This window comes from Lepidochelys kempii, chromosome 5 (assembly GCF_965140285.1).
Source record: "Lepidochelys kempii isolate rLepKem1 chromosome 5, rLepKem1.hap1, whole genome shotgun sequence".
Classification (NCBI taxonomy): Eukaryota; Metazoa; Chordata; order Testudines; family Cheloniidae; genus Lepidochelys; species Lepidochelys kempii.
In genome coordinates this window covers 20,951,419-20,974,904 of record NC_136384.1, presented here as the reverse complement: position 1 = coordinate 20,974,904, position 23,486 = coordinate 20,951,419, and the positions used below count along the sequence as shown (strand labels likewise).

Here is a 23,486-nt window from a genome sequence, read left to right as displayed (position 1 = left end):
GAGAGGAGACTCAAAATAACATCCTGAGCTCTTTAAAATCAAACACAAAAGGGATATTCTGCTTTGGGACGGACAAGTGACACCCAATGAAATTAAATGAGAGCAGCATCTGAGTCAAAGAGCTCAAGAGAGGAATATGAAGCGAATTAGCACCAAAGTGCACACTTAAAATGCTTTAGTCCCCCCAAAATGTTCTAGACTCTAAAGCCCAAACTACCCTTTTGCTGACAATGGTTGTCAACAACACGTTACAATTGACCTGTTCTGTAACCAGTGTAACTGCTGGTTTGGATGGGACAAAACTACTTTCAGCACCATTGCAGGAAGTTTTCTTGAAGCATGGTACCAGCGTTTTGTCTCATCTGTGCTAGTGGTAGGACTGTTGGGCACAGGTTCAGCAGGCCTGGTTACTAACAACTGTGGTCCACAACAGGTCAACTTACTTCAGAGAAAAAGCAATGGAAAATGATGGCTGGGGTGTATCTTCCAATTCCTCCCAGAGACCAAGGAAGGAAAGAGCTATTTTTAAATGCCTTTTTTACTCAGAGAGATAAACAAAGGAAAACTTCACCTTTTAAATACATGTCCTTGTTCATTTATTTTGCATCTTATCAACTCTGAATGAGGCCACTCAAGGAGAATAAGACGTTCCATAGCTATAGTAAAATGAAGGTTAACTGAATTTGTGGTACCTTCCCAACACCCATCCTTAAATTATTTTTTTTCTTTTAGAATAAACCAGGAGCCATGCAGGAAGAGAGAGAATAATGATACATGGTTCTTCTGAATCTATATCCTAGATTCAGAAGAACCATGATCAGAGAAGATCATGAATGAGAAGATCCATGATCAGAGACTTGCACAACATTAACAAGGGCAAGTCATTTTATGGGAACAAGACATGGGACCTCAGCCAGAGCAGCACCTCTGCTGCTTCTTACTGCTACAGTGGTGGATTCACACAGTAAAGGCTGACTCAGGGGGTTAGCTTGTGTGTACTTTACTTCAGTTTCTTGTGATAAAGTGAGTTACACAATACCGTGCAACTTCCACATACGGTGACACGGTGATTTGCTTTTTATGCCTGTCACTGAAGTATGTCATTGTTGGCCTAGATAGCAAATTAATACTAGCTGAGGTACCCCAGGGAATTAGGGTTTGAATGTCAGGTTCAGAAGACCAGAGAGACTGTTGGGAAAAAAAATAAAGGGACAATTATGACTTCTACCTTGGCTGACTTCTGTGTGGTGATTTGCCCTGAGCAATGGCAAAAGCCCTATAAAGACAACCTGGGGGTAAAATTCATCCCTGGGTTGGAGTCCAATTACTACAAGAGGGACGTATTTGGGCCTTTATGTGTGAATTGTATTCAACAGTAGAGATGCAGAGGTATAGAAAAAGATGGAGGGGTCTACATCCTGTGACTCCTGTGAGGAGAGTAAAAATTAAGGTGTATGTCCTGCTCATCTCCCCCAGCAGCTGTGCCAACAATGTCATCAATTGCCTATTGTCCTTTCCTCTGCCATTTAATGGACTAGTGAAAGGCCAAGACTTGTTGCATTGCCAACAAGAATGCATAAAACTTGCAGCAAGCAAACCTGTCTCATTCTCAAGCTTCATAGTAGGTCCTGAGCCTGAAATGACTTGTGTACATGCTTAATTTTAAGGACTCTGAGTAGTCCCATTGAGATCAATGGATCGACAATCAGCACATACAGTTAAGGACATATGTAAGTCACTGCAGGATTGGGGCCTTGGAAAAGAGGTTTGGAAAGGGGGCCCATTAGAGAGAGTCTGCAGCATAATTAAGATTTTTTCCTTTATGCCCTGATCTTCCCCATTCCTTTATAATTCACCTCTGGTGTTAGCTAAGTTTGTCACAGTCCTAGGTTAAAATCTATGACATTTTTACAAATACATCTGCTCACTTGGAGCCTGATCCTGCATACAAGGTTGCATTTCTCAGGATCAGGCTCTGCAGTATTCCAAATGTGCCCAGCTCTGCTTTATAGTCTGCTACAAAATGTGGTATTTTGGGGTCTGATCCTGTGTCCATTGAGATCAATAGCAAAGTTCCCATTTACTTCAGTGATGCAGGATCAGACTCGAGATGGGTTTCTAATAACTATAAAAGGCACCTGAAAATAAAGGACCTTTTCATTGCACAAGGAAGCAAAAATGTTGGGTTTTCCTCCTTTATTGAACTTTGGCAAATCATGTGGGTGTGGTTTTTTACATCAATAGCTATAAATAAAAATTTGAAAATTATACAGTATTTGTTATTAGGATAAAGGACATCTATTGGCACAAATCATTGAGTAAAAACCTTTAATAATAAAATAACATTCACTCTGTAGCTACTTTATTTGTCTGGAAAACTCAGCTTACACTCAATTCAACATATCACCTCCACAAAGTTAAAAAAAAAGACATAAAATGGCATAATAAAATATACCTTAAATTTCATAATACAAGTACCTTGGCAAATCTTAGTAAGCTGGACCATCTACTGTTTGTTATAAACAGTAATGGACATTGTCATTGTCTCACATACCCCTTGTTTCCTTTGGACTGAAAAATTAATTTGAACTTAATGTATAGATATTATAATAACTGCATTAAGCAGGAATAGTTTGTGGATCTGTTAGCATGAGTTGAATTTACTGAAACAAATATTGATTCTGTTTATTGCGGAAGAACATATAAAGCTTTCTGGAAGATTAAACACTATTACAATCATTAACTGTCTTACAAAACCTATTTAAAATTCTTGTATCCATTATCATCTTTGGCAGATAAATAAGGGGAAAAAATAAACAGACTATATTACAAAGCTTCCATTATCACAATCTACTTCATAAGGCCAAATAAAAATATGTTTCTTTGCACTAATGAAAGCACATCTCCAATATATTCTTAATGCCAGATAATATAAACACTGTATTGATGTTAAATTTAGATGTTGTGTATAGTAGACTGCCGCTTTTATACCTTCTGTTTCCTAAATTGCACTCTCCTACGCAAAGTAAAGTGTATTTAGCAGTTGATTTGGCTTTACGTTTAGCATGATCAATGAGTTAGGTTTATGTAAAAGTTTGCAAGTGGGTGAGTGAACCCAAATATAAAAAACACTAAATTTGCCAAAAACTAGTTTTTGTGCGTTCTTGAAGGGTGGATTAGTTTAGGATATAGAGAGAATTTTAAATTGGGTACAAAGTATTTTATTAAATACTAACCGTAAACTGAGGGCAATGAGGGTTGGGTGTGTCCCAAAGGGACTGAACAAAAAAGAGCTTCAGTATTTTTTCAGTAAGATTCAAATAAAGCCAATGTATGCACTTCAGACGAGAGAGAGACGTGAAATACAGTTGCATAGGCAAGACAGATGGGAGGGGATTCTAACTATCTTTTTTAGACTGAATCACTGAAGCAGTCTGAATTGTTGTTCTACGTTAGATCGGCTAATACTGAAATTTTTGGTTCATGCTGAGTGCTGACATTATAAAATACAAGAAGAAACCAAGCACAAAAGGAATCAGAATGGTTATTCCCAGCAAGATCAGTGGAAGAAGTCTGGAATTTTTATGAAGCTCCATAATATCTACATTTACATTTGAGGGTATTACATGTTATGTCTAAGCTTTCCGCCATAAAGCCAAAATAACTCCTTTTATTTTTGGAAAAATGCACAGTAGACTCAATTTTGACTAAGATGTATTTTGAAATGACCCACTCATAAATTAAATTTATTGGCAACGGGGAACTGCCAATTGGTCAAACTTTGCTTTGAATAAAATTTCTTGTTTTATAATTGGAATCCAATTTGATTTTGTTTTTTCTTAAACATGGCCTGATCAGGATAGAGTTGAATAGTGATGTAACTTCTCATATAAACAAGTATTTCAACTGCATGAGGCAGAACTGTGCATGTTTTCACAGTTTAAATGTATACACAATTGTTCCACAACTGCTAACAGATAACAGGCTCCCATGCATAAATTCCATTAAACCAAAGGTTAAGGTCTATTTCTGAACGGAAAAAAAAAATTTGCAATTAAGAACCACAATGCATCACACTGCTAAACTTTTTTTGCCTCATGCATACAAATTATAGCACTGATTGGCAGTTGCTAATTAGAATACTACACTGTAACACAGAACAATTAGTTGTTCAGACCAAGTAGCACAAATGTAGAAAATAATCATTTTTTTTTTCAACAGAGCAAATTAACACAGATTGTTTCTTCAGCAAAATATGAAACTGTAAACTTTGGGCTCATTCTGCAACTTTCCCCAATCCAGAATAAATAAAAAATCCAAAGGGAAAAAAGACGGACGTACATTATTTTAGCGCACCTTTTTTGTCTATTACAAAAGCACAACCTAAAACGTATAAAGCTTTTTTTTTCTTTAAATCACAGTTACCAAAAAGAAACAGTGAATAATTTATTACATACGCTATAATAACATTACTCTAAACACTATTATCTATGAGGTATATCTGAGAAAATTCGGTAAGGAATTGCGCGGTCTGCGTTGCCAACATGCCCAGTTTTATATTAAAGCTTTGGAACCGTGAAGAAATAGAAAAGGAGGAGGAGGAGGAGGAAGAAGAAGAAGAAGCAGCAGAAGAAGAAGAACCTTTGGTATTTTTACAAATATTGTTCTTTGTGGGGTTGCATTGCAAAGCACCACAGTACAATAAGCCCACCAGGTACGATATGGCGGCCCAGTTGAAGCTGAGGTATTCACAGGAAGAATTTAAAAAAGCACAGAGAGGTCTAGACTGGCAAAATCGTTGCTTTGGTTCAAGGAAGGCACTCGTCCCGTGGTAATGTCACACTTTGCAAGTGAAGCATGAGTCTGGTAAGGAATGCAATTGCTGTAGGGGATCCTGCCAATTCGGACTATTTTCTGTGTTCAAACGGTCAATGGTCTTAGATGTATGCTGGGAGGTAAAAGGGGGTGGTATAGTATGGAAGATTTCACTTAACACAAGGAATATATCATCTCCTCCATACCTAGAAGGAATCCTGAGAATTATTATAGCTCCATGTAGAAGGTGGACAGATAGATAAGAAACAGATATCAAAAGCACACGTATCAAGCCACTGTCTTTTCCAAGAAAGAAAAGACTTGTTATTTTTGGGGGGGAAGGAAGGGGGAAGCAAGTTTAATATGAAAATGGAGCTTTTGGGTTGAGCTGATGATGAAAATAATTTGAATCAAAAATGCACTGCTGATGCAAACACCTTATTATAAAGCTCAAATATCACTATAATATATGCAAGTGCATTAGACTATTACACAGTTTTATGTCCCTGATCCTAGCAGACATATCTGCCTGAGTGGAGTCCCACTGAACCCAGTGAGCGTCTGCATGGGTACAATCCTTGTTACAGAACCAGGGCCTTTGTATCTTTGCAAGGCTGGCTTCTCCTTCGATTGAGGAGTTTTCTGTGTCACTGGGAGCAGGAGCAGGCCCTAGCTTCTACAGGCCAGAGAGCGAACTCAGTTACTCTTGTGTAACTGAACTCAGAGTCTGGATTTACTTCTCTACAAATCTTCTGCGTATGTTGGCACAATCTTGCTCTCTTTACTCAGGCAAAACTCCCATTGAAGTCGATGGGATTGTGCAGGGTCCAAGTGAATGCAGAATTGGGGCCCTCTATGTCTAAACCTATTTGATATAAACCTGTGAAGTGTTAAACACTGTATACAGAAAGTAAACCATGCTGATGCATGGATTTTAATAGTCATTCGATCATATAACAGGCTAAAAGAAACAAGCACAAAAGGGCACTATTTATTCCCTGATGACAAAAATAGGCAAACAACTGTTAAGTAATCACTTAGAAGCATCTTACTAATGGAGCATAATGTGTCTTCATTTCTCTGCTAACCTGAGAAAAAATAATTAACTCAACAGATGAGAATGTGAAAAAATGCAATTGTAAAAAAAAAAAAAGAGAAAGCAGTCTTTGTTTCTCTCTTATCTAATATGTTGGTTAGAATCTCAGGGCTTGTTTCTGATCTCTGGTTCACTGGCGTAAAGTCACAGTAATCCCATGACTTCCTGGGAGATATCCAGATTACAGTGGGGCTCTTCAGATAAGACTCTGGTCCAGAGGATTTACTGTACTAGGTTTGACCTTTGCTTCACTGACATATGTCTACACTGCAATTGGGAAGTGTGATTGCAGCACATGTAGACATAACAAAAGCAGTGAATCTGTGGCACGCTCGACAGCTCTGCTCAATTACGTACCCAGCTGGCACCAGCCCATGCAGTCGACTGGGCTGCCCTGGCTTTGTTGCTATTGTTTTGTTACTCAAGCTAGCTTGAGGAAAGCTAGCTCGGGTATGTCTACACATGCTGTAATCACACCTCTTAACTGCAGTGTAAACATACCCTAATTAATCTGGTATTTTGCTTCTTGCAGCACCCAATGCCGGATGTTTTAGAGGAAGTAAAAAAAAAAAATCCCATAATGCACACAGTCAGATGCGCAACGCTTTACATAGGGCAGCAATTACTTCCTGACCTCTCTACCATCCACTAAAAATAGTGCTGTACTTCACAGAATCTGGCTTTACGTGAATTAGAGATATTTGTGTGAGTTTGCAGGATTGAGCCCCACGTATATCATTCCCACTGAAGTCAATGGAAGCCCTGTGTGCGAGGTATCTATTAAATCATGCAATGAGCAGAGACAAGTACCTTCTTAACTGTGTGGCTTTCTCCTGATACTGCACTTACATCTCTAAGGACCATCAATGGGAGTTTCGCTTGAATAAGGACTACAGGATCAGACCCATAACATTGTTAAACAGAGATAGAGACACTGGTCCAATTTTTGCCATGGATTCAAATGCAAAAACCCCAAATATTTCAGCTGGAGTTCTGCATTTGGCAAGATAACAGGATATAGATTTATTTTACCAAGGTAACAGTCAAAGAACAAAAATCAGATACCAACCCAGAGTTTGAATTTGACAGGTGGGAGAAGTAAAGTGGTTCTACCAGGCTTTGAACTTGCCTGACTTGGCCTTGGACATTTTTAGCTGGCAGGAATGAGTAAGACAAACACAGAAAATGCCCTCATCAGAATTAGCAGTCCCCCACTACAGGAATTTCTTTGGGGTATCTGAGTTGCAGCTGTACATTACTGTATGTAAGAGAGAAAGGTGAAAACTATAAAAGAGCACGAGCAAAATGCAGACCGCACAGAGAAAGAAATCTTTGGTATCTTTGGTATCATCAACACGATTAAAATTACAAATGGAAAAAGTCAGTGAGGTAGCCTCTTTGGTTCTCACTAGAAATAGAAAGGTTTTTTTCTTTATTTTTTTCTTTGTTTTTCCTCTTTCCCCCCCCCCCCCCACACGCAGAGTTCATTCTTGGAAGCAGCTAGTTTAAGGGTTTCTCTGTTTTTGCTTGTCATTATATTCTCTCCCCCCCACCCCCAGCTTAAGTTTTTAGAAGCCACAAAGTTCAGGCAAAGTATCTCAGTGTCTTTTTTCTATTGTTTCTGAATGCACAGTTATAGGTTGAATATTCATTGCTTGTCCACAAAATTCACTCTGTTGTTCTGACAGCAAAAAAACTGTAGTGCTTTAAGTTGTTTTAAATAAAAAATATAAAACTATACAAGGGCATCTTCCGCAGATGCTGAATAAGTTAAATAAATAAGGTATATTGGGAAGGCTTCATGTGTCATAATAATTAAAGGTACGTCCCACTTTCTAATGAGATGGGAAGGGGGATTAACTTAAATAATTTAATTATTGATATTTAAACAATTTAAATCGATTAAAAGAAGAAATAAAACTTAAAAATCCCTTTTTAACCTGTTATTTTCCCGTCTGTAACAGAACTTGGCTGCTTTATGAAGCAATACTAACCTTAAAGTGTATATACTAATATAAGCATTGCATCTATGATGCGCTACAGTTCTAGAACTGATAAATACGTAAAATTAACTCAGATGACAAAGTAATCAGGAATGATTAAATTAAATAGTTACAAAAGATTATCACTTGAGCCTGTTCCTGCAGTCTGTAAGCAGGCAAAACTCCCACTGAAAATTAAAATAAAATGAAACCATATGGGGATTTAGCCTGAATAAAGACTTCAGGATTGGTCTGAGACTAATTTAAATAAATTACATCACTGATAGTTAATATATTGGGTCACAACCCAAAAGAGTCAGGAAAAAAATAAAATCATTCAAAGATTACCATTTTTTAAAACTTTTAAACAATAAAAATTCCCCTTAATAAATATAAATTAGGCCCAGTATAATCTATAAAGTTTTCCCATTTTTAAAAATACTCAGGTGTTGTGACAAGCAAGAAAAACATCAGATTTCCCCCCCCCATAGCTAGCACAACTTTTCCAAAGCTATGTCATTACCATGTCTCCTTTTGGAAGAGGAGATTCCTATTCCCTTAAGTAGGTTTGAGCTTTGCTTTGCTGGTTTAGTCCTTCTCAGGTCTTTGGATTTAGCTTTAGTTAAGAGAGATCCAGAATAAAGCTATTCAACCGAAGTAATCAAGCACATTCTTTGTTCCTTCAGAGATGATTAAACAATATCCAAGGGTTCTTGAAAGTTGAATTCATCTTGGATGTGCCCATGATAGTGACTCCAAGTATATAGTAAAGAAGATGCTGGGATACTATTTTTACATTAGTTTTTTTTGCATCCGAACAAATAAACAAAAAAGATACAAGTTTTAGTCATATAGCTGTAGAGAGTTATAAACAGATGGCATATAAATGTAACACACACATTTTGGATTGTTTTTAGTATAAACAGGATATACTGTATATCATACATATGTATACGCATACCCACATATATATCTACAATCAGTTTATACTATTAACACTCATTTTCTGAGTTATACGCTACATAAAAAGCCTGCTACAGTTGACAATGAAATGGAAGACTTAATATGGGTTGATAAAATATATGGGAGTCAAAAATGCAGCAGTATTTTCATATGTCCATATCAAAATAATTTTGACAAATAGGCATATAATAGGAACATTGACATGGCCATGGCCTCAAAATGCAATCCTCTTTCAGGCAAAATCTTATACTACAATTTTGCTTGAGCAAAGGCCGCAGGGTTGGAACCCTAATCATAACAGCAAAATCAGGGAGCCACCACTGTTCAATCAATATATTGTTTCCAGTGTGTGATTGTTTTCCAGTAGTTTAAATTTAAAGATTGGAATTTGAGCCATTATTTTGTCTACCAAGCACATCTAAACATTTGTGGGGAATCAAAAATATCACATTTTATCTTAAGGATAATTTTGGTTTGTTAATAATTCAGTATGTAACCTGGATTGTTCTGGCTGCAGCTGCTGGCCTAGAGTCAAATAAAAAGAGACTTACACTCCTCCTTGAATAAAAATAGCTTTTTTTTCATTGCGTGGTTAACAGCTTTTGCATACCCCCATGAGATATGAAGCTTAGACACAAATTTCCTGGCCACGGTCTTTCCAGAGATAGTTGGGCATCTGCTGTATTTTTTATTGGTGAGATGAGACAAATAAAGCCTAAAAGGTGTTTAGATTTTAGACAATAAATTGTTCTATTTTGGTCTGAAACAATCAAGGACCTGATTCTGCTTCTGTCATGTTGCGTAGCAACATATGTCACAAGGTGTCCCATTGACATTCATAAGGCTGCTCACAGAATGCAATATTACTCAGCAAAGGTCAGGGTACTCGAATCTGGCCTCAAACAACGAGAAAGAGATGTGGCAGGAATTTCTAGAAAATTCACTGAGATTCAGTGCATATGAAGTAAAATGGTCTTTGAAGTTGTGAGAATTTACTCACTCACTTTTCTCCTTTTACTCGTTAAAAGTTCACAAATCACTCTAATTTTCAAGCATAAAACCTCATAAGGGAAACATGGCACTTTCCCCTTGATTATAAAGGAGACATTAAACAAAAGGCAGAACCCACCATCAGGTGGATGTGCTTAATGTTAGAAGGCCTTCTGTATGGAAAACTTACTTTGGCATGGACAGCTCATTTTGACCACATTCCTTAAATGATGGCTGAGATATTATTTTTTGTCAGACATACACATCAATTCACTGCACTCATCAGGAAAATTGACAGTAATTTAAAAGAGGTTAAGAAATGACATTTTGTGCTTTAACTAAAGTACTGTGTCCATCCCCTTATAGAACAGCGAAGGGTATATAACTTTATGGAATGGGATATGAGAAAAACAATAAGAAAAGCAGCATTGTATAATACTGCTAGAAAATGAACAACAGTATTGGGATGGCAAATTGCTAGTATGGTCAATGATCGTACTCAAGACACGTGTGGAGATCGGCCTTCTCAAACCAACCCTGATCTGAACACTACCTTCATGCCAAACTTTGAAGGTGAAGTTTAGATTTGGATCAAAGCTTCATAAGCTGGACCCTCTTTCTATTATGGGCCAAATCAAAACCTTAAACCCCAACACCTTGATTCTTTGGAAAAGTGTGAGTCCAGATCTGACTTTTGCTACTCAGTTCCATCTCTGATAATGAGGCTTCACTTGTTCTTTGGAGACTTTTGTATGACCAACCTTCTCTAGGAAAGAGTTATGTGGAAAGAATAATTTCCCCCCAAAGCTAGCATTTATCAGGTTAATTGCTGATACTGATTCCCGGGTAGCAATCTTGAATTTATTTCTAAGGAAAGGTCCTTAACTATCCTTCCGGTACAGAAACCTTTTCTGTTTTTCTTTCTTTTCTTAAAAAAAAAAAAAGTAAAATGTAGAAACCGATTATATTACTTTTATATGCAGTGTTAGCAGAAAAGAAGCCCTAAATCATGTGTAGAGATGAAGTTGAATTGAGACACTGGTTGCAACCCTCCTCAGATTCCCTCCTCCCCTGCACGTCCAAACTTTGAGGAAATTCAGATTTGGCCCTGGATCCAAATTTCATTATTTGGAAGTATAATGGTTCAAACCAAAACAATGAATGCAAACCACCTGAACTACTGGAAGCTCTGATCCAGTTTGAATTCTAGATCTGATCTTTGTGACTCAGGCTCATCTCTAGTGATAAGCGGTATTTACAACGAAGTATTTCAGTACCTATCTTGCGGGATTCATTTAAGGGGAAGAGGATCTGGGATGGCTGTTTAAAGCTCTGAACGTACAAGAGAACAATTCTACCTGTTAAAAACAAATAATATTCAACTGACATTTTCCCACATACTCTTATGGACAGAGAAGAGAGATTAGTTTAGTATCCCAACACCTTATACTTGGAGTCCATGGAATCCTTGAAAGATTCCATGTGGGGGGAGAAACAGAAAAAAAAAGTTAATAACCACCCTTTTTGTTGCTCAAAGAAACAGAACTGATTACCTTTACACAGATCAATGGTGCTATAAGCATTTTAGCCGTGCAAGAGGAGATAATGAACTGAAACAAAAGTTGTGAGAAATCCTCATCTTTGGTATTGTAGCTGTTGAGGTTTCGGTTGCTCTGTTCCTTGTTCTTTTGAAAAAACTGCATAGGCACAAATTAAAGACAATCTTCAACTTTAAGATTACTGAGTTGTCAGATGAAGCAGCACTCACATTGGCTTTACTTTGTTTTGATTTTTGTCAACCCTTTCTTTGAAATCTGCTTCCTAAAATGTCCAAGATGTCTGTCAAAACACAGTGTGTTGTGTTGTTTTTGTTTCCTGACGTGCTTCCTTGGTTTTTTATTTTATTTTATTTTATTAAAATGGAACAGTTTGTTGCAGAAGAAGTAGGTGCAGAAAAAGTTTCTTTGGTTTCGATTAAGTAGTACATAAAAAAGTCTCAAGTGTCTTTAAAGAATCGTTACAGCGTTTGGCTTGCTTTTGAACACTCAATTGGTGTTTCAAAAGGGGCCATTCACTGGTAAATATGCACATCAAGTGACTGTAACAATTTCAGTGATAAGGATTGTTTATTCTATTTGAAGACTACTCTAACTGCAGCTAGTATGGCCCTATTAGCTCTGCTACTCCACTCACGACTTTGCTAATTTTGTCAGCATCCACTTTCTGCTCAATTGTACAGCAAACTAAAACGATAGAGTTATACTTTTTTTGGAGTTTGCAAGGCTTTCTGATTTCTAAAATAATCACAATACTGTGATGATGATGGAAATAAATGGCAAGTTATAAATGTCTTTGGCTTGCAATATACTGCATCTTTGGTGTACTGTGTTCTCTTCAGGTTAAATTAACTGGTAATGGAGATGCGATAGATTTTGATGTCATATTTAAGTCATATGCAGCACATCTAAATGGTCAGTGACATCCTGAAAGTGGATGCTTTTTTTCTGCTAAGAAAATACCAAGGAACTCAAATACAGAATGCATCAATTAAAAAAACCCAAAAAAAACAAAAAACCACCCCACCTAAATAGACTTCAGTAACAATGAAATGATGAGGAGAAACTAGATGCTAATAACTAAAAAAGACATATGAATGACCTAAAGAAATCTAGCTTTCTCAAAGTGTTGTGTTTGCTCCATGCACTGTAGCAGTTAAATTGACCTCCTGAGTGTGCATCTGCATTATGTACAAACACAGAATTTGTGACAAACAGCAAAATGTGCTTGAAGCTTGTGTGGTCACATACTTTTCATTAACAACTTCATAAATTAGAGTGTCTTGAAAGAACAGATGTAGCAAGTCCAGAACCATTCTATTTCTGTATCTATTGTCTTTGTGCTTGATACTTTGAGCTTAAGTGAACTGAATTTTAGTGATCCAAGACCATGTGAGTGTTCACTGATAAGTTTAAAAAATAAACCCAAAACATAAAATTGGATCCATTTTTTTCTGAAACATCTAACCAAAACAATGCCTGAGATTGCAAAACAGGTTCTTGGATTTTTCAATTTCCATCTTTTAAAATTTGTGCTCAATTCTCATGTTGTCATGTTATGGGTGTGAGCTTTGGTATATTGTGGTGTGGCAAGCCTAAGCATTTGGAAAACAAAGTAGGTCAGACATGTTCGTACTTCTGTTTAGCTACCAACTCTGGGCAATCCTGCCGTACTCCTATCGCCTTCAATGCTGATCCACAGTGTAAGTCTTCACTGGCTCTCAGGAAAAATTGGTGTCATGAATGACCCACTTATATTTTGAATATGCTTAGCCTGTCTTGAATGTAATACTATACAGAAAGTGATTAATTTGTGATTTGCACCTTCTAAAACTGACTAAATAGCCATTAAAAAAAGGTGTCCTATGTTTACAGCTAGACTAGAATTACTTTCCAAGAGAATTGTGCTTTCAAATCACCAGTGAAGGGCCCCACTCAGAATCCATACTTTCTTTCTTTTCTTCCTTTTTTTTTCTCCTCCTTTTTTTATGGTTAAGTTGTGCCCAATTTAGATTCCTTTCTTCAATCATGCTTTGGTACAAGTGCTGGAGGCTGAAGAGGATCCCCCTGTACTCAAATCATCCTGCCATTTCTCTAGGCTGCGCCTCCTAGCGTTCATGAAGAAGTTACTGACAGTGGTAAGTTCCAAGCCCAGCTGTTGGGAGATGGTGATCTGCATTTCTTTGGATGGACGTTTGTTCTCTTTGAAGATGGCAAAAAGTGTTCTGCGCTGGAGATCGGTGAAAACCAGACGAGATTTCTTCTGGGAATTGTTCCGGTCTTTGTTCGGTTCTTGTTCTTTGCGTTTGCATGCTTGGATAACCAGAAAAGAGAGAGAGAGAGAAAGAATCAATGTTTGCAGAAGTACCAATAAACTGAACAGGTGATACAGTGAAAACATTGATAAAACTGTACAGTGGATGTAAACTGTTAAACTTTATTGTGCAAATTGTAACGCTGTCAATAACCACCGTTCTCAGGTTCATCTCTTAAGAATGCGAGTCACTGATATGCCTAATGTGGGCAGTAAAACCAAAGAGATCAATGATCTGAATTAATACTGAGTAAACAATTAGTACTTGAAAAAGCTTTCTAGGAGGAATCCTATAGGGGTGACTTTGGTCCCAACCACAGCTAAAAGGCCTGATTTTTCAAAAATGACTAGTGACTTTGAGTCACTCCAATTCTAGGCGCTGAGCACCCATCCACTGAAAATTAGGCACCCTCAGGTGTCATCCAAAAATTAAGGCTCTCAAAAAAAATCACTATCCTCTTTAAAAATTGTAGGCTTTTAGGTCTATTCCTGTTATAAACGGCCCCCTTTCAGAAACATAACTCCTCCATAAAATTCGCTTCATGATCTGAAATGTAGAATACAAAATTTCAGCCTAGAAAAGAAAATTCAAACTATATCTGCCTCACCCTTCCCACTAGCTAACAGAGAGTGTCACTGTTTTCAGATACTTTTTGCGTGCTCTTATAACACACAATAGGCTCAGATTTTATTTTGCAAACGAAATTGTGGAGGCTGTTAGTCCATTATGTCAATGGAACCATTTAGGAAGTGGATCTATGCACAGAAGAAATACAAAATGGAAATGACTACTATATGCATGCAGAGCATGTACTCCATGGGCATGTTGGGGCAAAGAGCCTTTTCTTAGGTCTAAAATTACATATGCACTCCAGTGAACTGCAAAAGGCACTGCAGTGGTGAGGTGAAGGTAAAAATCTGCTGTGTAAACGTACAGGAGAAGGTAGAGAGCTGAACCAGCATAATCCACCCCCCTTCTTACAAAGCTTCACCACACAGACACCATCCATCTGGAGCTCTGCGGATTGAAAGGATACGTCAGCATGGTAGCAGTTTGAATCTAGCAGACAGCCCTCCACACTATTATCTGCTAGCAAATCAACGTAATTTCCATGGGAAATTCCAGAGGGAGTGAATGCTGACAGTTCCAGCATTAATTCCTGCTGCAAACCTTGAAGAGGGAGTAGAAAGGCATGGACTCACCAAGGTTAGGAAGGGATGCTCACAGTTTAGCATGGAGAGGAGGCTGTCTGCACAAATCCCCTAAAAATCTATGGAACTTCCCCCTACAGACCTCAGGACATACGTCTGGATAGAGGACTATGTCCAACTCCTATGCCTTGAACTATGAAGTCTGGGCCAGATTTTTAATGGTATTTTGGTGCCTAAAAATGCAGATGGGGGCTTAGTGGGATTTTCAAAAGCACCTTAGTGTAAAATTCTGGCTCTCTGTGCTCTGCACTCAAATTTTCCCTAGCTTTCCTCTTCCTGTGTGTTGTCACGAGAGAGGATGGTTTGGCCCCAAATGCTGTCAGACACCTGTGTCGCTAACTAGAAATGTGGAAAAGTAGAGGAAGCATTCTAGAGGACAGGCCAGGACTAGGCCTCTGAAGAGCTGTGTTCCAGTCTCAGCTCTGCCACAGAGTTCTGTGTGCCCTTGGGCAAACCATTTAATCTCTCTGGGCCTCAGCTTCCCACTCTGTAGAATGGGGACAAGGAATACCTACTTAACAGTGGTGTTGGGAGACTTAGTTCATTAATGTTTCTAAGGCGCTTTGAGATCCTCGCCTTAGAGTGAAAGGAGTGAAAAGTGTTATTATTACTTTTTTACAAATTACTCATTCATACCATTTAAAGCTCTTATCGTAGATGCAAATCTGGAAGGGTTTACCCCAACTTTACCCCAAACTTCAGCCGAACTAAACCATTTTTTGAAATTTAGAACTGTCTGGATACTTTTCTCCACATCTCCTATTATTTGTCATTTTCATCCATATCTGCACCAGCTACAACCAGGAAAAGAGCTGCTGAAACATGCCAAGAGTTGTGGTGCTATTTATAGCCCAAATGGGGACAAGAAGTACCAGAAAGCTGTCAAGCATGTTTATTCTCTTGAGATTTCCAGGCACATTTTGCAGACTTGAGATGTTCCAATAAAGTTCAGCTAAGAATCAAAAGTCTTGATGTTTATCAGACCACGAACTAAACTTCTGGACCTTTTGAAATTCCTGCATTGCTACTGGGAAGGTGTAACATGAATGAGACATAGAGGTCAAGCCAGTCTTTTAATATTATTCAAATGGAAAGCAGACCTAAAGTTCAGCAATTTTATTTTCACTAGCCTAGCCCAAACTCCCCACAAAAACCAAAACCAAACCAACCAAACCCCAGAAATATCCAAACAAAAAAAACCTCCCAGTTCCCCACATCAAATTATAAATTCCTCAAATGATATGCAGATTGTATTATCCCATGTTAATTATTTAATATTAAAAACACAAAACCAAGAAAATTCAGTTAAAACTAAAACCCCTGTTTAAAAAGTACATTTAATGATGCAATATCCTTCTTATTTTTTTATTTGTGCTGTATGAGGTGATCTAGATGCAGAGCTTGCATTCTATGATGCTGAGCATTATGGAGAAACCCTAGATAGCTACCTTAGATAGAGAATTATCAGCATGCCCTTTAAAACCTTGATTCAATCAGTCTCAGAATAACATTTTTTGATCAACAACTTAAAAGGGCCATTGTCAAGGTCAGTAGGCCCGAAATGTCACTCACCTTTTCTTTTCCTCTGTCTGTCTGCAAACTCTACGCAATTCTTTCTGGCTTTGATCCTGCAAGGTGCTGAATACTCTGGCCCTGATCCACCAAAGCACTCAAACACATTCTTAGTTTTAAATAAATGACTAACCCCATGGAAAGCAATGAGGCTAATCACATTGCTAAAATTAAGCACATGCTTAAATACTTTGCTGGATTAGGACCAGAATGCTCAGCACCTTGCAAGATTGAGCTAGGTATGTCAGTTCAAACCTCCCCGTCAAAATCACAAATACTTCAATGATCTTCTTATGAAACAGGAAAGATCAAGCGTAGGTGCCCCAAATTCATGAACAACCCTACAATAGCAAATCAATTTGTGTGCGACAGAAGACAAAATTTTGTCATATGAAACCAGATTTCAGTTTCAAGCTTCCACGGATTACTGTAAATTGCAGTTAGAAGAAAAAAACATATGAGATAACCCCTTCATGGCATTTTTTGCTGTTGCTAAAAAATCCACATCAAGTATATGCACACTCGGGGGTAGAGTATCTGTGATAGCGTCCCATTTCATAACCCCCCCCCCTTTTTTTTTTTTTTGCAAAATGGAATTGTTTTCCAACCAGCCCTATTAGGAATTAACATTTTCTTCCTAAATCACCATGCTCCACGCTCCACAAGGGACCTCTCTCCAACCTCCTAGCAACATGAGCAGAGACACCATTCCCAACTCCCCCTTCTATCTGTAACAGATAAACTGGTTATTTGATTCACACCCAGTAAAGAAACAGGTTTTATGGTTAATTTAAAATCCAACATAACCTGTCAATTATGGTATGAGACTCAACGAAACCCTATTTAGAGCTGGTTTGCTTGAAACTTGTCACAGGTTCTTCAGGCAAACTGATGTCCTCAGATTAATTTAAGGCTAGTGGGGTTGCACAGGTGTCGCTGAGGGCTCAATCTGAAGACAATGGGTGGCAGAGATGCGGCTGATGGCATAATTTGGACTGCATATTACAATGAATATGGAACTCCAGGAGGCTCTTTTTACAATGTCATTTGTTAGGGTGGATCAGCAGTTTAGCGACAAAATTCCATCAAAGGCCAAAGGGCCATAGCAGGCCCCAATTCAGTGGAATCAGTGTTTCCAATGTACTGGATAAGGCAACTGTGGACTGGGATAGCTGAGGAACTCCATATGACTAGCTCCATGCTTGCTATTCTTAGAGCAGAATACAGCGGGCCTTAGTATCAGGCTGAGGAGAGCTGGGGGGGCTGCTTCTCCTCTGATACCAGTTTTACAGTAGCAAAACTCCATTGACTTCAATAGTAAGTGAGAGGAGAAGGGGGGTGCCTAGGTGTCATGGCTCCTGTTTCAGCCTGGGGCTGGCTGCAGAATGGGCTGGATTCTGTCCACCACAACAGTGCATATAGGCTGTTCTGTATATACGTTCAGCCACCTCATGCATGGCCCATCCACAGCTCTCTGGATGGCCCATGATTGTTTGATGAAGCACAGGGTGATTACAGACGTGGGGCCCCATAGGAAAGCATTTAGAACTTCTTGTGCAGACTAAGATACTGCCTGTGACTAGTCTACGAGGCTTTCTAAAGGGAGTCAGTGAAGAACCTGCTTGTCCGGGCTGATTAGAGCGGGATGGAAGCAGCCTCCAAAGCATCTGACTCTTCTGACAGGCTAAACTTCCTCTGCAGCCTAAGTGAGGAATGGGGGAGCCTCCTAACAGGACCATGGTCAGCAACATAAATGGAAATGAACGTTCATGAACAAATCCAATTAAATATTGTCATGTGCACAAATGAGCTCCACAGCGCAATCCCAATTGTGCACTCAACTGAGCAATCAGGTGTACGATGTGCCCTATTCAAACAGGTGTAGGTCGATGCAACTCCATTAACTTCAATTGACTACAGTATACTGATGGTTCTGCAGCTCAAAACATCTCATAATCATAGAATCATAGAAGATTAGAGTTGGAAGAGACCTCAAGAGGTCATCTCGTCCAACCCCCTGCTCAAAGCAGGACCGATCCCCAACTAAATCATCCCAGCCAAGGCTTTGTCAAGCCTGGCCTTAAAAACCTCTAAGGATAGAGATTCCCCCACCTCCCTAGGTAACCCATTCCAGTGCTTCACCACCCTCCTAGTGAAATAGTGTTTCCTAATATCCAACCTAAACCTCCCCCACTGCAACTTAAGACCATTACTCCTTGTTCTATCATCTGCCACCACTGAGAACAGCTGAGCTCCATCCTCTTTGGAACCCCCTTTCAGGTAGTTGAAGGCTGCTATCAAATCCCCCCTCATTCTTCTTTTCTGCAGACTGAACAAGCCCAGTTCCCTCAGCCTCTCCTTGTAAGTCATGTGCCCCAGCCCCCTGATCATTTTTGTTGCTCTCCGCTGGATTCTCTCTCGAATTTTTCCACATCCTTTATGTAGTGGGGGCCCCACAACTGGATGCAACACTCCATATGTGGCCTCACCAGTGCCTAATAGAGGGGAATAATCACTTCCCTCGATCTGCTGGCAATGCTCCTACTAATACAGCCCAATATGCCATTAGCCTTCTTGGCAACAAGGCCACACTGCTGACTCATATCCAGCTTCTCATCCACTGTAATCCCTAGGTCCTTTTCTGCAGAACTGCTGCTTAGCCAGTTGGTCCCCAGCCTGTAGCGGGGCATGGGATTCTTCCGTCCTAAGTGCAGGCCTTTGCACTTGTCATTGTTGAACCTCATCAGATTTCTTTTGGCCCAATCCTCCAATTTGTCTAGGTCATTCTAGACCCTATCCCTACCCTCTAGCATATCTACCTATTCACCCCCAGCTTAGTGTCATCTGTGAACATGCTGAGGGTGCAATCCATCCTATCATCCAGATCATTAATAAAGATGTTGAACAAAACCGGCCCCGAGACCGACCTTTGGGCCACTCCGCTTGATACAGGCTGACAACTAGACATCAAGCCGTTGATCACTACCCCTTGAGCTCGACAATCTAGCCAGCTTTCTATCCACCTTATAGTCCATTCATCCAATCTATACTTTTTTAACTTGCTGGCAAGAATACTGTGGGAGACCGTATCAAAAGCTTTGCTAAAGTCAAGATATATCACATCCACTGCTTTCCCCATATCCACAGAGCCAGTTATCTCATCATCAAAAGCAATCAGGTTGGTCAGTCTTGACCAATCCCGCCAGCAGACTCATATAAACTGAACTGCAGAGGTGACAGAATAGAAGTACTGAAGATAATAGGTGCTGGAACTAGGGGTGCTGCTGCACCCTCTGGCTTGAAGTGGTTTCCATTATACACAGGGTTTACAGTTTGGTTTACTGGCTCTCAGCACCCCTAATATACAAATTGTCCCAGTGCCCCTGTGCAGGATCCTACACAAGGGAGCCTGGGGTAAGGGAGTGTAATTACCTCACACTGAGCATTACCCATCTCACAAAGAAAAGGAGGAAGCCACCCAAGAGGAATTCCATCCACGCCTGTCAGAATTCATGAGGGTGGGTGGGTCAACAGATCAATGACATCAAAGGCTGCTAATGGATCTTAAAAAGTTCAGTATAAATAGCTGATTTTTTATCCATTAGCAGGAGGAGAACTTCTAGCAGGAAAACCAATGTCATCTTCATAATGTGTCCAAGGCTAAAACTAGACTGATAGAGGTAACTGCACAAAATCCACATTTTAACATGCTTAGGTAACATGCTAAGACCAAAATATTCCTATTAGATAAGTGATTGGATTTGCAGATGTGCTGTTGGAGCTAACCTAACTTTAGGCACTTAAGTTTGAAAATTTAGCATCTCTGGAACTGGAAACAGGATCTGACTCATCTGCCTCCCTTCACACTGGATGGAAATGGGTGTAAACTAAATCGATGTTGATGGAGGTGCATCCACCTGCACCTATTGCAATAAGGCACAGCTGTGTGCCTGATTGCTCAGTTGGGTATATAGCTGAAATTGCACTGACAAGATCATTTCTGCACATCACCATATTTCTTTGGATTTGTGCAAGAAGGTGTGCACTTAATTGAATTAATTGGGCCTGATTTGTCTCTTACACCAGTTTTATACCAATGTAACACAATTAACTTCAGTGGAGTTACTCCTCTTTTACACTGAGTGTAAGGTCAGAGTCAGGCCCTTTGAAATGAAATTCTTTATCTCTACCTGTATTTTTGGATTAGATTGTAATTCAGAGTCACTATTGCCTCCCTGATTTTCCTCCCTTCCCTGCCCGCCCACTCCTGCCCACCTATGATGAATGAGGAATAGGCATGCAGGAGGCTGCTCTGACTCCCCATGCTGTGACCTGCAGCGCTCTTAGCCTATGCTGAGGAGTAAGGAAAGGAATGGTCACAATTCTGCCCTTACTTATGCCAGAGTTACAAGCTAGGTGTGGTAATATCTTTAATTGGACCAACTTCTGTTGGTGGAAGGGACAAGCTTTTGAGCTTCACAGAGATCCTCATTATGCCAGAATGACAGCTGCCATGTCAAATGCGGGGACAATGAATGCAATACTCAGAGACTGTAAGTGGGAATTGCTTTTATGGCATAAGCATCAGAAAGAAAACTAGTGCACATGGCATGATTCCTTTTCATGCAACACACTGAGACTTCAGTGTAAGTCATAGTGGACCCATAACTGTATATGGATCCTACGCATGTCCAAAAGGAGAGATTAACTGTAAAATTAGGCAAAGTCAGGGCCACACTTGCTGTCCACCCTCCCGCTCCAGAGTTGACGGCATGTAAGAGATGCAGCACTTTTGTAGCAGGGATGGACTAGTGGCGAAAGGGTGCTCAAGGAGTGCCTCTCTGACAATCCACCAGTGGAGGACACTTTCCTGGAGCTTTTGAGTGCTAGGAGAAGACCCTACTAACAAGCCTGCTGGTGATCCATAGACCCTCAGGGTAAATTCTGCTGGTTTGAAGCCATGGTTTCTTAATCCTTTTTGCATATGCTGCAGCACATACCTGAGAGGGGACACATATATTTCCATTTCAGAGCAGAGGTAACATGCACTACACCATGCGTCCCCCTGGTCACAATAAGTCACCCTACTTTACCTCAGGAGGGTGGCTCTGAGACCTACAGCAAAGCCAATTCCCTTTGTCCTCCTCCAGTACGTGGCCACTATTAACAAAAGGCGGATTTTGTCCAGCATTTGGAAAGTGCTTTTGGCTGGAAAAGACCATTTAAATGTGTAATGTTATTATTATATTATTCTGGTACTAGAGATGGGCCTGAACCAACCCACCAGGTTATTATTATTTGTATTACAATAGTCAACAAAAGTTGGAGTCTCGTTGTGCTAGGTGCTGTACATATACAAAGCAAGAGACTGCCTTGCCTTGAAGAGCTTACACATTTAATAGACAAAAGAGAAGGGAAGTATGATTATTTCCATTTTCAGATGAGTAATGGAGGCACAGAGAGACTAAAGACCAGAATTTCAAAATGAGCTCAGCACCCACAGAGAGTGCCAGAATTTCAAAAGAGTTCAGCAAATGGAGTGTTGAGCTCATTTGAAAGCTTAGGTGTAAGTGTCACAGTGGTAGCTTCTGGGTCCTGAGCTCTTTTTGAAAATCTGGGCCCAGGTGTCTTGCACAAGGTCAAAAAGGAAGTTTCTAGCAAAGCCAGGAATTGAATCCTGATCTCTTGAGGCCTAGTGCTGTGCCTTACCACAAACCAGTCCTTTCTCTCAACAGCCATGCACTTTGGGCAAGTTCTGAGTGGGATTCAGTGCCCCACCTGAGCTTTCCCACTGGCCTCTTTTTCCATAACAGGACTAAACTATATCCCGATATCTAAATACCCCAAACCCTGGGAAAGTTTAGACCTGGATCCAGAATTTCATGACTCTGACTTAAAGGGATGAATCAGAACTCCTGATCCAAACACCCCCAAACTTTGGAAAAGCTTAGATTGGATCTGAACGGTATAGCTTGGGGGCCTTCTCTAATTATGACAACAAACAAAACAAAGCTCAAAGCTCTTTCTTCTATTTATGATAAAAATAAATGTCCCCTACCCTCATTTATCTAATTTCCATTATATTTCCCGGTCTTGTTTATTTCTCCACTGTCTTATTGTTTTACATCTCTGCTTTCCCCGGATTCTTTTTTGTATTATATTGTAACTTCTTCTTAGACTTGGTTTGGGAACTAATGACTTTTATTTTGATGGGGGAAGATTATGGAAATTATGGACTTATGGGACAGAAATAATTTTTCACACATTCCTTCCCCCTCTGCCCACCTCCAAATAACCAAGTCCTATTGAACTAACATATTTGGGGCAAGGGGTGGAGAGTAGAGTAAGAGGGGAAAAGTATGAAATTGATGGTGTTTTTTGTTTGTTTTGTTTTTGTGCACTGGGGAGCATATTCCAGTATTTAGTTCAGGAAATATCTCACGCATGATGAAGACTGGCCGAATTTTTTTGAACAAACCCCTTATTAAAATGTTGTCAGCATGTCACTGTCTCTATATGTGTGGCTGCAACCTGTTCTCGCCTGTTGCTTTTTATATTTTATAACTTGCCTTTCTTTTTCCATTCGTCATGTCATCTCACTAGCTAAATTTTTCATTAATTTTTATTTCAGGTTGATTTCTTTCTTCTATTCTTTCTCTCTCCACTTTCCAACTGGTTTTCTTCCTCCTTTCTTTCTTGCTCTCTCTCTCTATTTTCTCCATTCTTACTGTGCCTTCTCTCCATGTTTTTCTTTTCTCACCTCTTCTTTCCTTCCTCCTCTTAGTTTTGTCCCTTTTCTCTCCTTCTATCATCTGCCATCATTTTCTTCCTGGGCATCATGTGAAATTTTGCATGAATTATCTTGTGTGATATGGTACAAAACTATATTTTGTATGGCACATTTAATGCAAACCATATCACAAAACACTTTACACTATTTTTTTACATAAACACAACTTTTCCTGTGATATTACTTTGAAAACACA

At 39.4% G+C, this 23,486-nt stretch overlaps 1 protein-coding gene across 1 annotated transcript in view; it reads right to left on the bottom strand.

Annotated features, from left to right (window-relative positions):
- Positions 1–8,216: 8,216 nt before the first annotated feature.
- ONECUT2 (one cut homeobox 2) overlaps positions 8,217–23,486 on the bottom strand; it is a 48,784-nt gene continuing 33,514 nt past the window's right edge. The window contains exon 2 of the mRNA XM_073343611.2: positions 8,217–13,715. Within this exon, the coding sequence (XP_073199712.1) occupies positions 13,429–13,715 (287 nt within the window). The 3' untranslated portion in view covers positions 8,217–13,428. The remainder of the gene's footprint in view (positions 13,716–23,486) is intronic.